This window comes from Leishmania martiniquensis, chromosome 31, assembly GCF_017916325.1.
Source record: "Leishmania martiniquensis isolate LSCM1 chromosome 31, whole genome shotgun sequence".
Taxonomy (NCBI): domain Eukaryota; phylum Euglenozoa; class Kinetoplastea; order Trypanosomatida; family Trypanosomatidae; genus Leishmania; species Leishmania martiniquensis.
Window position 1 is genome coordinate 822,587 of NC_090166.1, and position 16,544 is coordinate 839,130.

Genomic DNA, 16,544 nt, shown 5'->3' on the forward strand with positions numbered 1-16,544 from the left:
TGGTAGATTAGGGGCGGGGAATAGAAGATGGAAGATGGAAGCGAGAGAGAAAGAGCTTGATTGATTTTTTTGTTTGCTTGAGGAGAGCTTTTATCAGCTTTCTTCTTCTGTGTTCGTAGAGGAAAAGACGGCAGGCATCACTCTGTGAGGTGTGCGTGGGTGTCGTGATGCAGTGTTACGTTGGCGTGGGTCGTGCATGAGGGCGATACGACGAAAGAAGCGGGAGGGACGGTAGGGAGATGTGCAGGGAGGGAGGGGAAGAGAAGCCATCGCTCTCCTGTTCGCTTCCGTCGGATCTGCAGGCATCATCCGATTTTCAGAGCGACGCGCCGTAGAGTGCGTGAGGAAATGACGCAATCGGCATCTCTATACTGAAGCAGTGTGGCTGCGTAGTTCGACGGTGCGGGTGTCCGTCAGCTTCGCGCTCTCCCGAAATTGCGTTCACCGACGCCCCGAGAGGCTTCGCTGAAAGGGTCCGATCGCCGGCCACATATCGCGTCCTCCCCTTGAGAACCGTCGCCACTTCTTTTTCCCCGCTCTCAGTGCTTCCTATGCATTGCGCTCTTTAGGTGCATTTTTGTGTGTGTGTATGTTGTTTGGTTTCGTCCTTCGCCCGATGGCGCATCACAAGAGAGATAAGCGGGAGTGGGGGGCACTCAAGACGAAAAGAGAAAAAAGAGGCCGAACTGATACCGAATCTCCGAGAGCACCTCCAAGTGAGCGCCAGACGGCAACCGAATACAAAACGAACCAGAAGAAAAAAAGAAACGAGACAGATACAAAAGACTGCGGCTGCAGCGACCGGCACGCACCAGACCACACGCGCGAGAAACGAGAAAGGGCTCCACCGACAAAAAAAAACCAGCGTGGTGAGAGGAAGGGAGGGAGGAGTGAAGACAAGCAGAAGAGCGAGGGGAGAGGGCACAACACGCTATATATTTATATATATTTATTTATGTGGGTGTGTAATGGAGCATAAGGTAAGATGTATGATCGTTTTTTTTGAGGTGGGGGGTTTATGTTTTCTCTTTCTTTTTGTGTGTGTGTGTGTTCGCCTGTCCGCTTTTATCACGGCGTATGTTGAAGAGAGAGGGTAAGAGAAAGAGAGGGGAGGGGGGGCCTGAAGAGAGAGAGACAGACGCACGTGGAGGCAGACACGGACCATGGGGCGATGGAGAGGCGACGATGGCGCTTTTTCTCTCTCCCTCACTCTCCCTGAGGAAGCGCCTTGAGAGAGAGGGAGAGAGTAAGCGAGTGAAGGGAGGGGAGAGGGGAGGAGGGAAAAGGCTCCAAGTGCCAACGACGACAACACACCAGAGAAACGATGCAGGCACCTCCGGGGGCGACAGCAAGAAGAGGCACACACAAAGAGAGAGAGACAGAACAAAGGAAAGGGCACCCAACCGCAAGCGTGCGCAGCCGACTATACGCGAGAGAAGAGGGCGTCCCTATCCTTCCCTGTTCGTTGTGTGGGGAGGGGGCGGTGTATGGGGGGAGGGAGGTTCCATGCTCGCGGGGAATATAGAGCAGCTCTCACATGCCTCCATCCATCCACCCACCACCACCGTTCTCTCTCTTCCCCCCTCACGATTCACGTATTGGCTCACGTAGAGAGGTGTGCGCGTGCTCTTGCCGCTGCTGCAGCTGCAGCATACAGAAGGCATGTATGGGATACATGAAAACGGGATGGCGCCTGCGCGAGAAAAAAAAGCCGAGCATTCGATTTGCACAGCGCGATGGCGCAGACATGGAGGCGCAAGCCCCTCCTCCCAATCGAGCCATTCACCTTCCATATGGCCCACGCCTGCTTTTCTTTTTCGACCATGCCTTTCATTGGGCGGCTGTCTTACTTGTCAGGCCTCACGCATGTACGATGGTGCGGATACGGCAGTAGGACACCAGGGGCAGCCAGAGGAAGGCGGGGTGCGTGTGAGTGTGAGATGGAGAAATAGAATGAGGAATGAAGGTGAACGAGGCTGGGCAGGAGACTCGATCGCTGGTGCGGCCCCGCAGCTCGGCAAAGGCGGCAACAGGGAGGGGGAGAGAGGGCAGGCCTCACCGCGTCACAGCAGACGCACGTGCACACACGCACAAGTGCATTCGAAAACTGTCTGCGGCGAGGGAATTGTACACGTACAGCCCCCGGAAAAGGACAGGAAAAACGCACAGAAAGAAAGAACAGGAAAAGGGCAGCGAAGAGGACCAAATGTGTGAGAGGAGGAGGAGGGCGATCGCAGCCGATACGCCAATAAGGACGCGCGGAGTCAGGCGAGAGACGGGGGGATACCGACTGGGAAATGCGAAAGGAAACACGAAGAAAAAAGGGCCGGAAGAGAGAGTACCAGACGCACACCGAGAGGACCGGAGGGGCGAGCGGGACACGCACGAGAAAAGGACGAAAACAGATTAACACCGGCGGCATATGTCAACAACAACGCCGGTAGCGGTGGGGGGGGCAACGGCACCAATTGTACAGAACGGGAGAGCGAAAGCTGAGACAGCAAAAGGAAAGAGCGCACGAGCGAGCGCCTCACACGCGCACGCAGCAGCCGTCGGCGGCACAGGAAGTGGACGCGCGAAGCGGCACCAAAGACATCAACGCGAGGCGTACACTCACACATACACATACGCAGACACACAAAACACGAAAAAGAGGGAGAGAGACAAGCACAGGCAGACGAGTCAACGTGAACGCTGTTGAAGTAACCCCAAAGAGAGTTAGAGAGAGAGACGTGCGCATGTACCTGGGCGACAGAGACACTCCGATAAGCGAAAGAGAGAAGAGCAAGCCCACAGACACACGAGCACACACACACACACGTACACGTACAGAGGACGAGAGAGGAGGGCGAGAGGGCGATCAACTAATACAAAAAGCGATGTGTGTGTGGGGGGGGATCTGCGCTGTATCTTTACTAGTTCGCCCCCTCTTCGTGCACATATATATATATTTATAAAGAGAGAGGTTGACGGGATGGAGGTGGAGAAGCCGCGCACATGGACGGAGAAGAAGCAATGTGGAGACGTGCACCAAACACGCACACGAGAAGCGAAGCGATACGGCACCTTCGCATGGGCAGGTGAGGAAGATGGAGGGAGAGAGCGAGAGAGTGGCGAGGCACATGCGCACGTATGTCTGCCTTGAACATGAAGAGGGGCAAGACAGTACGTTTAGCGCCATGTACATGCGAGCGCCTAACACAAAGCGCCACCAGCGCTCGACCGTCTCTCTCTCTCCCCTTCTGCCGCCCTGTGCGCATGCACGCCTGCCACGCCTTCACCAACAGGAAACAACGGTATGCGTGCCGAGAGAGGGGGAGAGTAAGAAAGAACCGGCGAAAAACAAAAGAGACGAAGATGTACATTGCTGATGCGTACACAGCTCAAAAAGGTGGATGGGGTGAAAAACAAAGTGAAGCAGGACGATGAGCACCACATGTGGGGGGGGGGGGCGAGATGTGTAAAGGGGTTTCTGAGAACACGTATATGCTTTCAGTATCGGAAGGGCACGCCCCCATGTGCGGGCCTCGTTCGCGCGCTTCCCACCATTGCTGCGGATCCTCGAAGCGTCGTGTGGTGTCAGAGGAGGGAGAAGGGAAGAAAAGGAAGTGGCAAAGGGGGGACTGCGACCCTTTTCGTTTGGATGTGCAGCCTCTGCACCGACCTTGCCGTAAACCCCACCACACACACACACAACAATTCGTCCGTGATGAACCGCTTCACTACCTAGCAGAGAGACGCAGGCTGGCGTGTAAGGGCGACCCCCTTTGACGCCTCTGCTGACTTCACAGAAGCGGCGTTAGAGGGAAGAGAGAAAACGGTGCCGGTGCGCACTCACCACTGCCCGCGCTTCATTTGCCGTCCGATGCTACTGCCACTGGCTATGGCTTGCCCTTCATCTTCTGCGCCAGCTGGAACTGCTGACGCGCCTGCGACGGCTTGATCGGAAATTTCGTGGCTGCGGCTGCCGCCGTTGCTGTCGTCCCCGCTAGCGGGCTGATGGGCGTGCCGCCGCAAGCCGTGCACCCTTCCTCGCTGTCTCGGTGCAGCCCAAGCCACCGCCAACCAGCTGGGGTGCCTGTGGCGCTATCAGTCTGCTTTGGCGTATGTAAAGAGCCCGGCGTTCCTTCGCTGAGGCTCCGAGCCTCGTGAACGCCCTCGAGGCTGTCGTCGAGACGACTGTCACCCTCACCGCCTCCGAACCCGCCGGAGCACGCCAGGTGTGGTGTCGCGTTGTCAGCACTGGTGCAGCATCCCAGGACACTCTCCGACACCGACCTAGCCGCTAAAGTCGCCGTGGAAGATACGCTCAAGGGATGCAAGGTCCCTGCCGAAGCGCAGATCGATGTGGCGGGTGTCAGCAAGTGACCTTTCCAATGCGTCGGGCTTAGATTGCCGCCACACTGTGACGAGTGCTCACCACCAACGGGAAAGGTCGTGGTGCTGGTAGGAGAAGTTCCAGGCGTGTAGGCAGAGGCGCTGGTGGGGCTGCACAGCGGAGGGGCAGCAGGCTGCGCCCGTGTGTCCGCCTGCGGGCAGCCAGAGCTGAAACGAGACTTGGCGCCACAAGCGCCATCGCTGCTACCCGGAGTCGGCTTCGAGTTATGGAGAGAGCTGTGGAGTGGGTCGCTCGTCGCTGAGGACGCAATCGTGATCGTCATAGTAGAGCGGCGCTGACTAGACGGGAGCACCGCTCCTGCGAGCGTCGATGGCTGTTGGTGATCAGGCAAATGTAGCGGGAGTGATGGGCCGGATGTCGGTACGGCGGCGGCGCTGCTCAGGGTAACGACGGCTGACGGCGAAACAGAGCTGATGCGGGAAAAGGAGGAGGCGCGGGCACGTGCCGCCGGCATGACACGCGTTGGCAATGCGCCAGCAGCGCGCGCGTTTCTTGAAAGTGTCACGCTGCCAAGACTTCCAGCGCGCGTGATCCGATGGGCTGTGCGCAGCCGCTGCAGGAGCACACCGCCTTCCCCTGGAGAGAGAGTTGGCGTCCCGCGGCACTGTGGGTGCGGCTGCTGCTGAGAAAGGGCTGCAAGCCACAGTAAAGTAGATGCCTCGCCACTCGTAGAGACGGCTGGGTCGACGCAGAGGTGCGGCAGCCTCGCCCCTGCAGCGCTGCACGGCTCCGGCTTTTCGGGGCACATCGACTGCAGCTGATGGATCTTTACGCCCCACAAATCGGCGCGCCGATTGCGATCAGAAAAGGTGTAGGCGATAGCGCCTTCCGCAGTCGTTCTCCGGCTGCCGCCCTCGCGCATCGGGCTCGTCCGCGCTGTCGCCGGCGGTGGCCGCCGCGCCTCGGGAACGGGTGTCGAGGGAGACCTGAGGGCGCCACTGGCAGGAAGAGTGATGGTGAAGCGATCGGCGCTCAGGACACTGACGCGTAACTCCGCCGTCCACGGCACCTCAAACTGTACCATGTCGAAGTCAGGGCTCACCAAAAAAAGCCGTGGAGTGTTGGTCAGCACCATCACCAGCACGCCCTGCGCATTGGGTGCCCTGCTGCTGCTGTTTTCGCTGCACCAACATCCCTTAGTGCTGCTCCTCTCCACGGCTGACAACAGCTTCACTGGGGAGCAGTACACTACCGCCTCCGCCGGCTCCAGGTACTCAGCCAGCTCGAGCGTGTAGTCGGTGTTCGTGACCGTCATGTTCGTCGTCTGAAGCAGCTCATCCCAGCTTATATCTGCAAAGAAGGAATGTGCCTTGAGGGTGTCAAAGCCACCGCGCTCTGCCGACCCAAGGCGCTCCTCAGGCGCTGGCTGAAGGAGCTGCCTGACCAAGTCCTTTGCCGCTTCCGAGATAGCGGCACGAGCCTCACTTCCGCTTCCCTGCACGTCTACCTCCTTCACCGTCGACGAACTCGCCGACGCGGCCGTCAGTGGTTCAGGGAACACGAGCGCCTCCGGCCTGAACTTCTGCACGGCAATGCCCACCTCGACCAGCGAGCCGGAGAAGAGCCGCTCGCCCACCAGGAGCTCGTACAGCACACACCCCAAAGCCCACAGATCGCTGTACGGGCTCGCTTTGCAGTGCGCCACCATCTCGGGCGAGATGTAGGACGGCGTCCCGCCAAACTTGTTTGCCTCGTCGTCGCCAAAGAAGCAAGCGTCGCCAAAGTCAGCCAGCTTCACATGAAAGTCCCACGTCAGCAGCAAGTTTTCGGGCTTGAGGTCTCGGTGCACAATGATGCTGTCCTGCCATGCGAGGGACCTGCCGTCGCCGGCCTGCTGCTGTGCATGAGTGACGGTCTGGGTGGGCGCAGGGAATCCATATTCGAAAGCCGTAGAAGAGGTGCGCGAGAGAGACTTTAGCGGCTCGCACGTCGACTCTCGCTGAGCCGGCCCCAAGGCGGAGGTGCTACTGAGCATGTCCGCCCCATCCTCGTCAGCGCTTTCAGCCTCGCCTGTATGCCGTGTCGGCAAGGGAAAAGTGTTCGAGCCACAAAGCACCAGTCGATTCGACACCGTGGGCGCTGCAGCGCTGTCGCTGGAATGAAGCAGGGACTGCGCGGATGCGGAGCCGAGTAAATCGTGCGGTTCCATGGAGTGCGCCGCGCCTGGAGCTCCCCTCCTCCCAAGCGTCCCGGAGGTGCTGCGGCTGTGGTCGTGCAGCAGACTGCCGTCTGTGCTGTCGGGGGGCGGCGTCATCAAGTATGAGTGCTGGGACCCGTCTCCCAGGTACTCGAGGGCAAGCACAATGTCTGCTATGAATCGCGGCGCCATCTCGCGTGTGTCCTTCACCCCAAACTGCTGCTGATACTGCGCCAAGTCACCCCTTTCCGCAAGGTCCATGACGAGGTAGAAGTTCTCCGTGTCCTCCGCAACGCCGAACATGTTCACAAGGCACGGATGGTGGAGCCGACTCGCCATGCGCAGTTCGTTGTGGAACGCGTTCAGTTTCATGGCATTGTAGGCGAGGTCCATCTTCTTGATCACCTTGGTGGCGACCGACCGGAACGGCACGGCCTCGCTGGCGAGGGCCTCGGACATCATTGGCGAGCTCAAACTATAATGAACCACCGGGGCAGGCGGAAAGTCAAGCGAGAGCTGCAGAGGGTTTGTGGTTTCACTCAACACAAGTGTGCAACCAGCGTTGTCGGGCCCCGCTGTGGTACCTGTGGGCATCGTCCACGCGGCGGCCGCCGCAGCGGCGGTGCGAGCCGCACGGCTTGGAGCACACAAGGTGGGCGTGCTGCCGAGGGCTGCGTGCGCTTCAAGGATCTCACAAGAGCCGACATCGCCTTTGGCATGTGTGACAGCCGCAACAGCACCGGTACTCATGCCGCCTGACGTGGTGGCTGAGGTGATATCCGGGCTGCCTGTCCTAAGGTGTGCAAAGCACTGCGCTACCTCCTCCTCTTTCCCCGCTGAGCCTGCCACAGCAGCGGCAGAAGTCGCCACTGCCGCCTCACCATCGGGCCGCTCTTCAGCCTGTGCCTCCGACACCGCAGAGCTGCTGCCACGGCCTCTCCGCCCCTGGTGAATTCCTGACCTCGGTATCGTCTCCGTCTCCTCCGGCGACTGGCCTCTTGTATGTTGGTGCTCTTCTTGAGCGTCCCGCAGCGCCCGCTTGGCCCCCTGCCGCGCTGTCAGTGACTTATCCCCTGAGCCGTCAACCCTGAGCTGGAGCTCGGAGTTGCTGACGCTTACCAGAAAGGAGGCCCTGCTCACCTCGAGACTGTCACGTGTGCTTTGCCGCCGCCCGCCGGAGCCTTGGCTCTCCGGTGCCGTACTCGCCTTCTCCGCCGGCTCACCCCTCTTCCTTTCCTCGATCTCCCCTGCCGCAGGTGGCTCCCTGCCGCACCGCTCGCCTGCTTTGAGGGTGCTGCTCGGGCATCCTTCGGTTCTCCTGGAAGCCGTCACCATTGCCGGTCGCAGGCGAGCAAAAGAGGTCCCCTTCACAAGCGAATGGGGAAGTGCGTAAGGCAGACAGTCACAGTCAGTCGCCCGCGCATTTCCGCTCGCGTCGGCATCCGCCGCTCCTGCTGCTTGCAGTGTGTGGTCAGTGGCGCCGGCATCATCAAGAAGCCTGGAGGAGACCAGATTGGTGACTTTTGAGAGCCTATCCATACATACATCCACGATGGTCGGCGGCACTACTGTCTCGCTACAGGACGCTTGCCCTCCCTCCGCCGCAGCGACTGAAGCGACGCCTATGGAGTCCCCCCGGGTAGTGGGAGAAGTAAACGAAGGGCACGTGCACGGGCCCGATGGCGCATTCTCGCCCTCGCGCTCGCTTGCGGCACGTTGCCCCTCGCACGCGCTACTACTGCGGCACCCGCAACTTTCCATCACAGGCGATGGCAGTGACGAAAACGTGCGCATGCTGGTAACGGAGGCCATGAAGCGCTCTGTCCGTGGATGTGCCTCTTCGCTGGTCTCATCTTGTTCACCCTTCGCAGAAAGCACAGAGACGAAGCTGCTAGCAGGGCAGTCCCTCCCCCCCTCGGGTACGCTTACGAGCGCCGTGCTGTTGTCTGCGTCGTCCGCCGCTGCGACGCTGCAGCAGCCGCTGCCGCGACGGTGGTACGGCGAGACGAGCGGCGACGTCAGAAAGCTCGCGTGAAAATGAGTTTTTCGACCTGAGCGTAGCCCCATCACCGTCGGTGTCCGAGGGCCGTTCTGCGCCTCGCACCAGGACTCCGCCGGCATCTCTGCAGTAGTGTCGCTCTGTTGCAGGGGCCGCTCCAAGGAAGGGGACTGTGGCGTGCTCTGCTGGAACTCAGACGAGTCAGTGCTCACTGCACCGTACACCGGTGCACCGTGTGAGTCCGGCACCGTCGAGAGAACGGTGGCCTGCGCTGTCGTCATATTCGGCGTCGCGTTGTTGTTCGAGCTCAGCGCGCGTGCCCCTGACGGGTCTCTTATGCACTCCACCGCGCTGCCCCACACTGCCACGTCATACAGGCTATTGTAGAACGGCGCAGTCTGCTCGTTATACGGCTGCTGGTGCAGCGGGAGTGCCGAGGTGGTGGCGCTGTCGCTGCTCAGCATCGACATCGAGCGCAAGTGGATGTGACCGCACGCTTCGGAAACCGGTGCGGTAGCCCCCGGCCCGAGCGTCTGCTCGGCCCCGCCGTAGCCAGGGTGGGCGGCGTCACAGACGCTCTCGCTGCTTCCGAGAGCAGCGGCGATGGATGAGAAGCTGCGAACGGAGACGCGCCTGTTGCCTGGCGGGAAGCGCGGCGTGCTGGAGACCGACGGGCTCGTGAGACTCTCCGCCGTCGGTGTGAAGAGACGCGGTACCTCGACACCGGGCGGGTAGAGCTCTGCCTGCTGTACGGTGCCATAAGCGCCAGACCCGAGCCGCCGCTTGCTATCCTGCCAAATGATCAGCCGATCACGCGTGAGGTACAATTCATCGGGCAGAGTAGGAAAGAGCTCCCTCAGGGTTGGCAAGCCGTTACGCAGCGTGGTGGCGCAGCGACTGGAGTGCCGCGCCGATCGCGCGGAGCGGCCCGAGCGAACAGAGGCCAGGGAGAAGGCGTTGGGAGTACTGCGTGGGCCATACCCAAGAGCGGGAGGGCTGGCCAGGCTCCGCTCTGAATCGCTCACGGGGATAGAATAGGGGGTGGGAAGGTGAATGGCCGGCACAATAGGGACAGCACCGCCCTGGGCGTTGACTCTTTTCTTCGCTACGTGTGTGGTCGTGGTTGGTGGGGCAGTGCGCTGCGTCGCGGTGTGGTCACTCGGCGGTGACGCGCAAGCCCCCTCCTCACCGACCAACGCACGTAGCGGAAGGTGCTCCAGCTTTTCCGGGGTACGCCCCTGTGCGCCGGAGATGACGCAAGCAGCCCCCTCGCGCGAGCCAGTGGGTGAAACGATTAGGCTGCCTTCGGCGCGGTCAGCCGCTGCCTGAGGCCTTACCAGCGCCAGTGATTGTGTGACACTGGAGGCGAGCTGGGGCAATGATTGCGCGCATGGCGCAGCCATGGAGTGCGCGTGCACACTAGAGGTAGAGTGCGCCGTTGCGGCGCCGCTGTTGTGCCATGCAGCGTCCACCTCAAGGTTCTCACGGCTGCCCTGACAGCAGATGTGCAGATCTCGATTTATTCGTGAGTTGGTGCGCGAGTGCACCGCGCTGCCACCGTTGCTATCGGCGGGGAGACTGAGTGATGCCATGGACGTCATCGTAAGCTGTGAGGGGCCATCTGAAGTCGTAGGCGCAGAGGCGGCATCAGCTGTGGGTGGTTGAGGAGGCGATCTCCGAGTGGCGCTGAGGGGCAAGGGGGCAGCAGAGGGGAGCTCGCTCGCATATGGCGACTCCAGCGGTGACCGCAAAGCGAGCAGAGGCTCGACCTCTATGGGGTCAGGCGACGCGGGCGGCCATGCTGGGACTGGCTCTACGGCCCCCAGCTGAGCATCAGAACGGCAGACGCGGCGCGCGTACACGAGAGAGAGCTCGTCCTTCTCGATGATGACGGCCCCCTGCACCGGTGTCGTGGAAAGGGCCTCCTCGCACAAGTGGGCACCATCGGCGTACGGTCCCCCATGTCCCAGCTTTAGGGAGCCACTGTGGCCGCTGCTGCGAGCTACCCGGTGCGGCGAAGGCTTCGGAGTCAAGTTTGCGGAAGCGGCGATGGAGGCATGCGCACTAACAGGTTCGGCATAGCCGGCATCGCTACCGCAAGAGAAAACCGTCGCATAGGCTTCGGGGCGGCTTACTGGGGACGACGGCGTTGCTTGCCCGGCACAGCCCGGCAGCATTCCTACTGAGAAAGATTCCACCCACGAGTGTGTGCTTGTGTGTGCCGGGGAAGAGGGGGGACGGCTAGAAGGGGGAAAAAAAGAGTCTCCGTCACCTTCCGGCAGCCCCCCGTGCCCACACGCTGTTGCAGTCAGCCCGCTTTTCAGGTGTGTACGTGTGGGGGGGAGTTCGCAAGTGCAAATGTTCTGACTCTATCCGAAGAGAGGGTGTATCAAGACGTACGCCGGTGCCTGCGCCCCTCTCCCCTCCCCTCCCTCATCCCCTCTCTCCTTCGCTTGCTGTTCTCTGGGAAAAAGGGGCGTCGTCTGTGTGATGTTTGAGGGGTTCACGGCTCGTATACCAGCGCAGAATCGCCCGCGGGCACGCATCAAGGCTGAAAGAGCGGCAGACAGAAGGGAGTACCCCCACGCGAGAGAGAGAGAGCGAGGTAGACCGGTAGAGGGAAGCGAACGCAGTCGCTGGCTGCATAACGGGAGACAGAAAATGCCATAGGAAGCACGTCCAGAAAAGAAGAAGGAAACAGAGGCGGAGGGGTGTGTAAGCGTGATCGACAAGTAGTACGCAGAAGCAGTGCGAGAGACAGAGGCGTTGGGGAAACCGCATGCAGAGGAAGAGGCGCTTCTCGCCATAAACGAAACGATTCGCAGCGCATAAGATCACCCCAGTGGCCTCCACACAAGCTTCCTCAGCTGAAATCGACCCCCCTCCCTCACACACAAACACAAACACACACGCGACCCTCCCAAAGAGAGTGGAGTCCGTAAGGGGCAGAGTGGGGGGAAGGAGGTGGACGAGCCGAAACACCGCGATCCGTTCGCACACCAGCAGAGCTGCGGAGACGTGGGCAACAATCAAGACGCCGACGTCCCCTTCTCTCGTCGGGGGGGCACGAATCTTGACCGTACTCGCACTCCTCGAATGCAGCCTCAGCCCTTCGAGTCGCCCGTGTGGACCTTTGTCTGTGTATGTGTTTGCTTTCCATTCGCTTGTCAAAGCTGTGTCGCGCAGCAGAGAGGAGCGTGTGCGACCCCGATAGCGGCGATGTGCTCACTTTAAAAGAGGCTCTACTGAGTAAGATGCGCGGCAGCCGCGCGGAGAGGGCACAAAACGGAAGTCTTTCTGTTCGCGGTAGCTTCCACTTCCTCCTCCTCCCGAATGCCCCTGATTTTTTCACTTATTGTGTGGCGCCCACACCCCATTTTCAGTGTTGGACTCCCACGATGGCAAAGAGAAGAGCCAACCAGGAGCAAAGATAGAGCCATGTGCCGTTACACTGCCCGTCCATTCCTGCGATTCCGTGACGGAGGCGAATGTCTTTGTTGCCCTTGCCATCGTCCTTTGTCAGCCTTTCTCTTCTCGCCCTCGCCATGCGCTGAAGGAGAGAGAGAGAGCCCGTCTCCTCCAAGACGTCGCGAGGCGTCCCCTATACAAAGCACACCGTGAAGGCAGCAAAGGAGTGAGGGGACAGCGGGGGGAAGCAAAAATATATTTTGGTTCTTCGCTTCCTCTCTCCCCCCTCCCCTCCCCTCGGCGGCACACACACACACGTGCAGAGAGACTTGTTATCCGGCACAGATGCAGATGGCCCATAGAGAACGCGTCGAAGACCGAAGGGGGAAAAGAAAGGCGGCGAGGGGCGCCGAAAACGCACTCCTTTGAGGGGGAGGGAGAGGGGGGCAGCCGTTTGTTCGCGTCTCGGAGTCTGTCGAGGATGCCCCTCCCGCACCCTTTCGCTCGCTTTTACCTGCAGACCATTGCGAGGAACCAAGAGAGTGGGGGAGAGACAAAAAAAGACCGCAGTGACGCTGCATAAAGAAAAGAAGGGTCGAGAGAGGGGAAGCGAGAGAAGCACTGACTTCGACTGAGTGTTATTCAACACGACCGGCCGTCAGTTTCGCGCGCACCCTCCCCCTCTCCGACTCTCTCGCTCCCTCTGCCACCCCCCCTCTATGCTTTGGGGAACGCAGGAAAAAGAGAGGAGCAAAGGACGAGAAAGCACGCGGCTTCTCCGTGCGCCAAATCTACAAGAAGACAGGGAAAAATAGAGGTGTGTACATATATATACCACAGCGTGCCGTTCGTCCTTCGCGCTGTACCGAGTCTGTCCTCTACACCGGAGAGCACATGAACACCTCCGGCCCTCGCTCATGTGCGCGCAAAGAGGGAGAAAAAGGAGAGAAGAGAGGATGGCTATCCATTCAAGAGGTCCCGTTCCGTTTTTCCAAGCCGCTATGGGAGCTGCCACCGGCGTGTGGGTCATCGCCGTGCAGGGCAAGACGGCGTCTGTGGTCTACACCTACAGCACTGCTGCTCCTCGCCTCGGCTACTTCGGCGAGAGTGCCGGGCTCCCTTTCCATCAGCCCTCATGTCTCGCCCGGCGGCCCGCACGAGAGGAGACTGGCCGCGTGGGACTGGGTGGAATCTCGGGCAAGGCAGTGCAGCCCGTTGGCGCTCTACTGAAGATGTGAGAGAGAGGCCCGCCCATCCACGGCACACATATATACCCGTAGTAGGCCACAGGTGAGCGCCACCTGAGAGAAACAGCTGCAGCCCCTGCAAGAGGGCAGCGCACCGCTGTAACGCGGAGAGGGGAGGGGGAAAGCCAAACGCTACGAGCTCCAGTGGCTGAAGCCCAAGCGAAACCTTGGGAAACAGAGAGCCAAGGGCATACACATCCCGCTACCGAGATCGGCCTTTCGCCGAGCACCCTCTCTGGAGGCTATCCCGGCGAGGTCTGCGCTTCGCCTCTGTGGCGCTGTGCGGGGCCTTCACCGGCTTCGGCAGAGGAAAAGAAAAAGGAAGAGGGGAGAGGCAACGTGTGCCGCCATTCACCGTTTGTTGTGTGTGTTCGCTAGGCAGGTGTATGTCATGCACGCTGTCGAGCGCTGGCGATAGGGGGAGACGGGGGAGAGACGAGGCAGCGGCAAGTAACGCTTGAGGATATATATATATATAATGGAGACGTTAACAGAATGCAACCAAGCAGAATGAAATCGAGTGAGCAGCAAGGGAGGAGAGCCAATCAGATGGCACACGCACAATCAAAAAATAGAGAGACAAGTGAGCCACGACGATACACCGAGAGAGAAAGAGAAAAATGAAACAGTGATCGAGAAAAAAGGGGGTGCCACAAAGAGGACACGTGAATACCGTCAGGCCGCTGTGAGAGGGGGGAGAGAGACGGGGGGAAGGAGAGCCGATTGAAGAAAAAAAAGGGGCATTTCGAAAGAGCGAAGAGGTGCAAACGAGACGCATCCAAATACGAGGAAGAATCACAGAGGACGTCAAAGAAGAGGTGCCCTCTGGCTCGCTTTCACCTATCGTCTCGCACAGCCCCACACCACACCACACCACACATCACACATTCCTCCTCTAATATGATGGGCACAGAAATATTAGCGTTGGATGGTCCCCAACATGTCATCGATCGAAGCCGTGCTCGCGTGTGTGATGTAGTGAGCTCGCGCACATATATATATATATGTAGGTGTGTATTTCTTCGCTCAGTGCTCTTTAGCATTAGTAGAACAGGAAAGAGAGAAGGGGGAGAGAGACGAGAGAGATACCCGTTGCATGTGGCATCTGCTACTGTGCTACAGCGCACGGTGCATTGGTTTTGCTTCACGGAGTGGTGAGCTCCCCTTCCCGGGGAAGTGGGGGGGCCAACCCTGAGTCCAGTGGGCACGAGAAGCTGAAAGTGCGGCAGAAGGATGCGCGCCGGCGCGCTCGCGCGGCAAAGCTCGCTAGTAATGGTCGGCCAACATGTGGCGAGGATGACTTCGCCTCCGCACTGCGCGGCATACATGCAAAACATGTGCACAGGCACCCTCACACGCATGTGCATGAGTCACCCATACACGCTTTTATAGAGGGGAGTGGATTGGCCGCGGATTCGCAGAGACCGGTGCGTCCTCCGGCATCCGCACTCCATGCGTCGTTATAAGCGAAGGAAAGGAAGAGAAAAAGCGCGCACAGTCACTAAGTAAGCGGTGTGCGCCACCGAGAGGGGAGAGAGAGAGCAGTGATACGAGAGGGGAACAAAGAGGAATACAGAGCCATAGAGCTTCGTGATCGACTGGTGAAAGAAAAGGGAAAAGCGAAAAGCACGAGCGAAAATGTTGGGAGCGCAAGCCGGTGAGATGAAAAATAAAAAAGTGCAGGCACTTGGCGGCTTCCTCCAAGAACTATATGCGTGCTGGTGTCACTGTAGAGTAAGCCCTGCTGGATCGAACTCGGCCTCGTCACGACTTCGGAAGAAAAAAAGAGCGATATGGAAGCGAAAGCAAGTAAGCGACTACTCTGAGGTGGCAACATTTCTCGGTCCTTTTCCGCCCTTCGCCAAAAGCGCGCGTATTCTTTCTTCTGAAACGTATTGCTCTCCTTTCTGTTTTTCGCGCTTCCGTTGTGTGTGTGTTTCTTTGTCTCTTGTTTTCTTGGTAGGTATGTTTCACGATCACTGTGTGCATGCGTGTATCCGTCGAGTGCGCACCGCAGCACGTGTATTACTGCTGACCGTGCAGCCCTATGATCCGTCTCTTGTCTACGTTTTGTTTTATCTTTGCCAATGAAGGTAAAAGGCGTCTAATCTGCACGCATTGGCCCCTCCCCTCCCCTCTCTCTTTTCCCCTCCCCCTTCATATATGCATGGCGTCGTTGGGGTGCGCAGAACGGTGTTGTTTGTGCAGAGGGTTTCGCCTAGCGTGATACCATACGAGAGGGGAAGGGGGGGCGCAGCGTGTAGAGAGCCCCCAAGATCCGTATCCCTGAGAAAAGGGGGGCAAAACAAAGGTAGGGAGAAGGGGGAACTCCATGTAGCAGAGGCGACAGGCACGTCGAAGCAGGGAAAGAAGCATGGCAGCACGAATAAGCGAAAGGGAAGAGCTGCCCGATACAGGCACAAGCAAGAACACCACAAAGGCAGAAAAAAATGAGTGGCACTTGCTTCAAGTGTCTGAAGAACGCTTCATATGCATTGCGCCACTGATAACCGGAACAACGACAACAGCAGCAGCAGGAAGGGAAAAAAGGGGGGAAACGGGGCTGTGGCGGTTCCTCTCTTTGTCTTCTTTTGTCGTCCACTTTTGTTCCATTTGGGTGTCTTCTGTGCTCGCTGTTGCAGCCGCCGCTTCTTTCCCTCTTTCCTCTTCGCCTGACACACCGATTGCACCTCACCATGGCGGTCATGAGCTCGATGCAAAGCCGCGTGCGTATGTGCTGTTGTTGTTGTGCTTCGTCATCGCTATGTGCTGGTGTAGCTGTCACGCCCGCTACAGGGAAGCAGCACCGGAGAGAGGTAGAGAGAGAGAAGAAAAACATGGAGGAGGGGAGCTAACGCGATAGACTTCAAAATGGAAATCAGGCACGAGGGAGGAACAGAGCAGCGTCTCTCGCCACACGTGCCAAAAGGAAAAGACGTCCATGCGGTCCTGAGAAGAGCGTTGCAAGCGCCACATCCTACAAGAAGTCTGAGTGCGCGTCATTTTCCCGTTGCCGTGTTGAACTTCGTTTCGATACACGTCGAAAAAGATGAAAAAAAAAGGAGGAGCACAGGAGGGGAGAGGTGGTGGTGGTATAGGGGAGAAACAGTGAAAGAGAGCGCGGCGCACCTGACACGAAATCATACACCAAACCCGAAGAGCAAAGTTAGATGGTTAACGATGAGGGAGAGAGAGGGAGCGGGGGGGACGATCAAAAGGAGAGGAGCTCCGGCTGCCCTGCTGGGCGATGCGTCTGAACACTTCACGAGCCTGTCGCTCTCCTGATTGGAAAAGGCACTAAAGGAGGCTGGAGAAGGAAGAACGGGCCGCTGGAAACGTAAGCGCTGTTCGCAT

General features: G+C 59.0%; 1 protein-coding gene across 1 annotated transcript; it reads right to left on the reverse strand.

Annotated features, from left to right (window-relative positions):
* Positions 1-3,881: 3,881 nt before the first annotated feature.
* On the reverse strand, positions 3,882-10,712 carry LSCM1_01459 (uncharacterized protein; the record flags this gene model as incomplete). Its single annotated transcript, XM_067319070.1, has 1 exon — positions 3,882-10,712. The coding sequence occupies one exon, from the start codon at positions 10,710-10,712 to the stop codon at positions 3,882-3,884; it is 6,831 nt and encodes a 2,276-aa protein (XP_067176349.1).
* Positions 10,713-16,544: the final 5,832 nt, after the last annotated feature.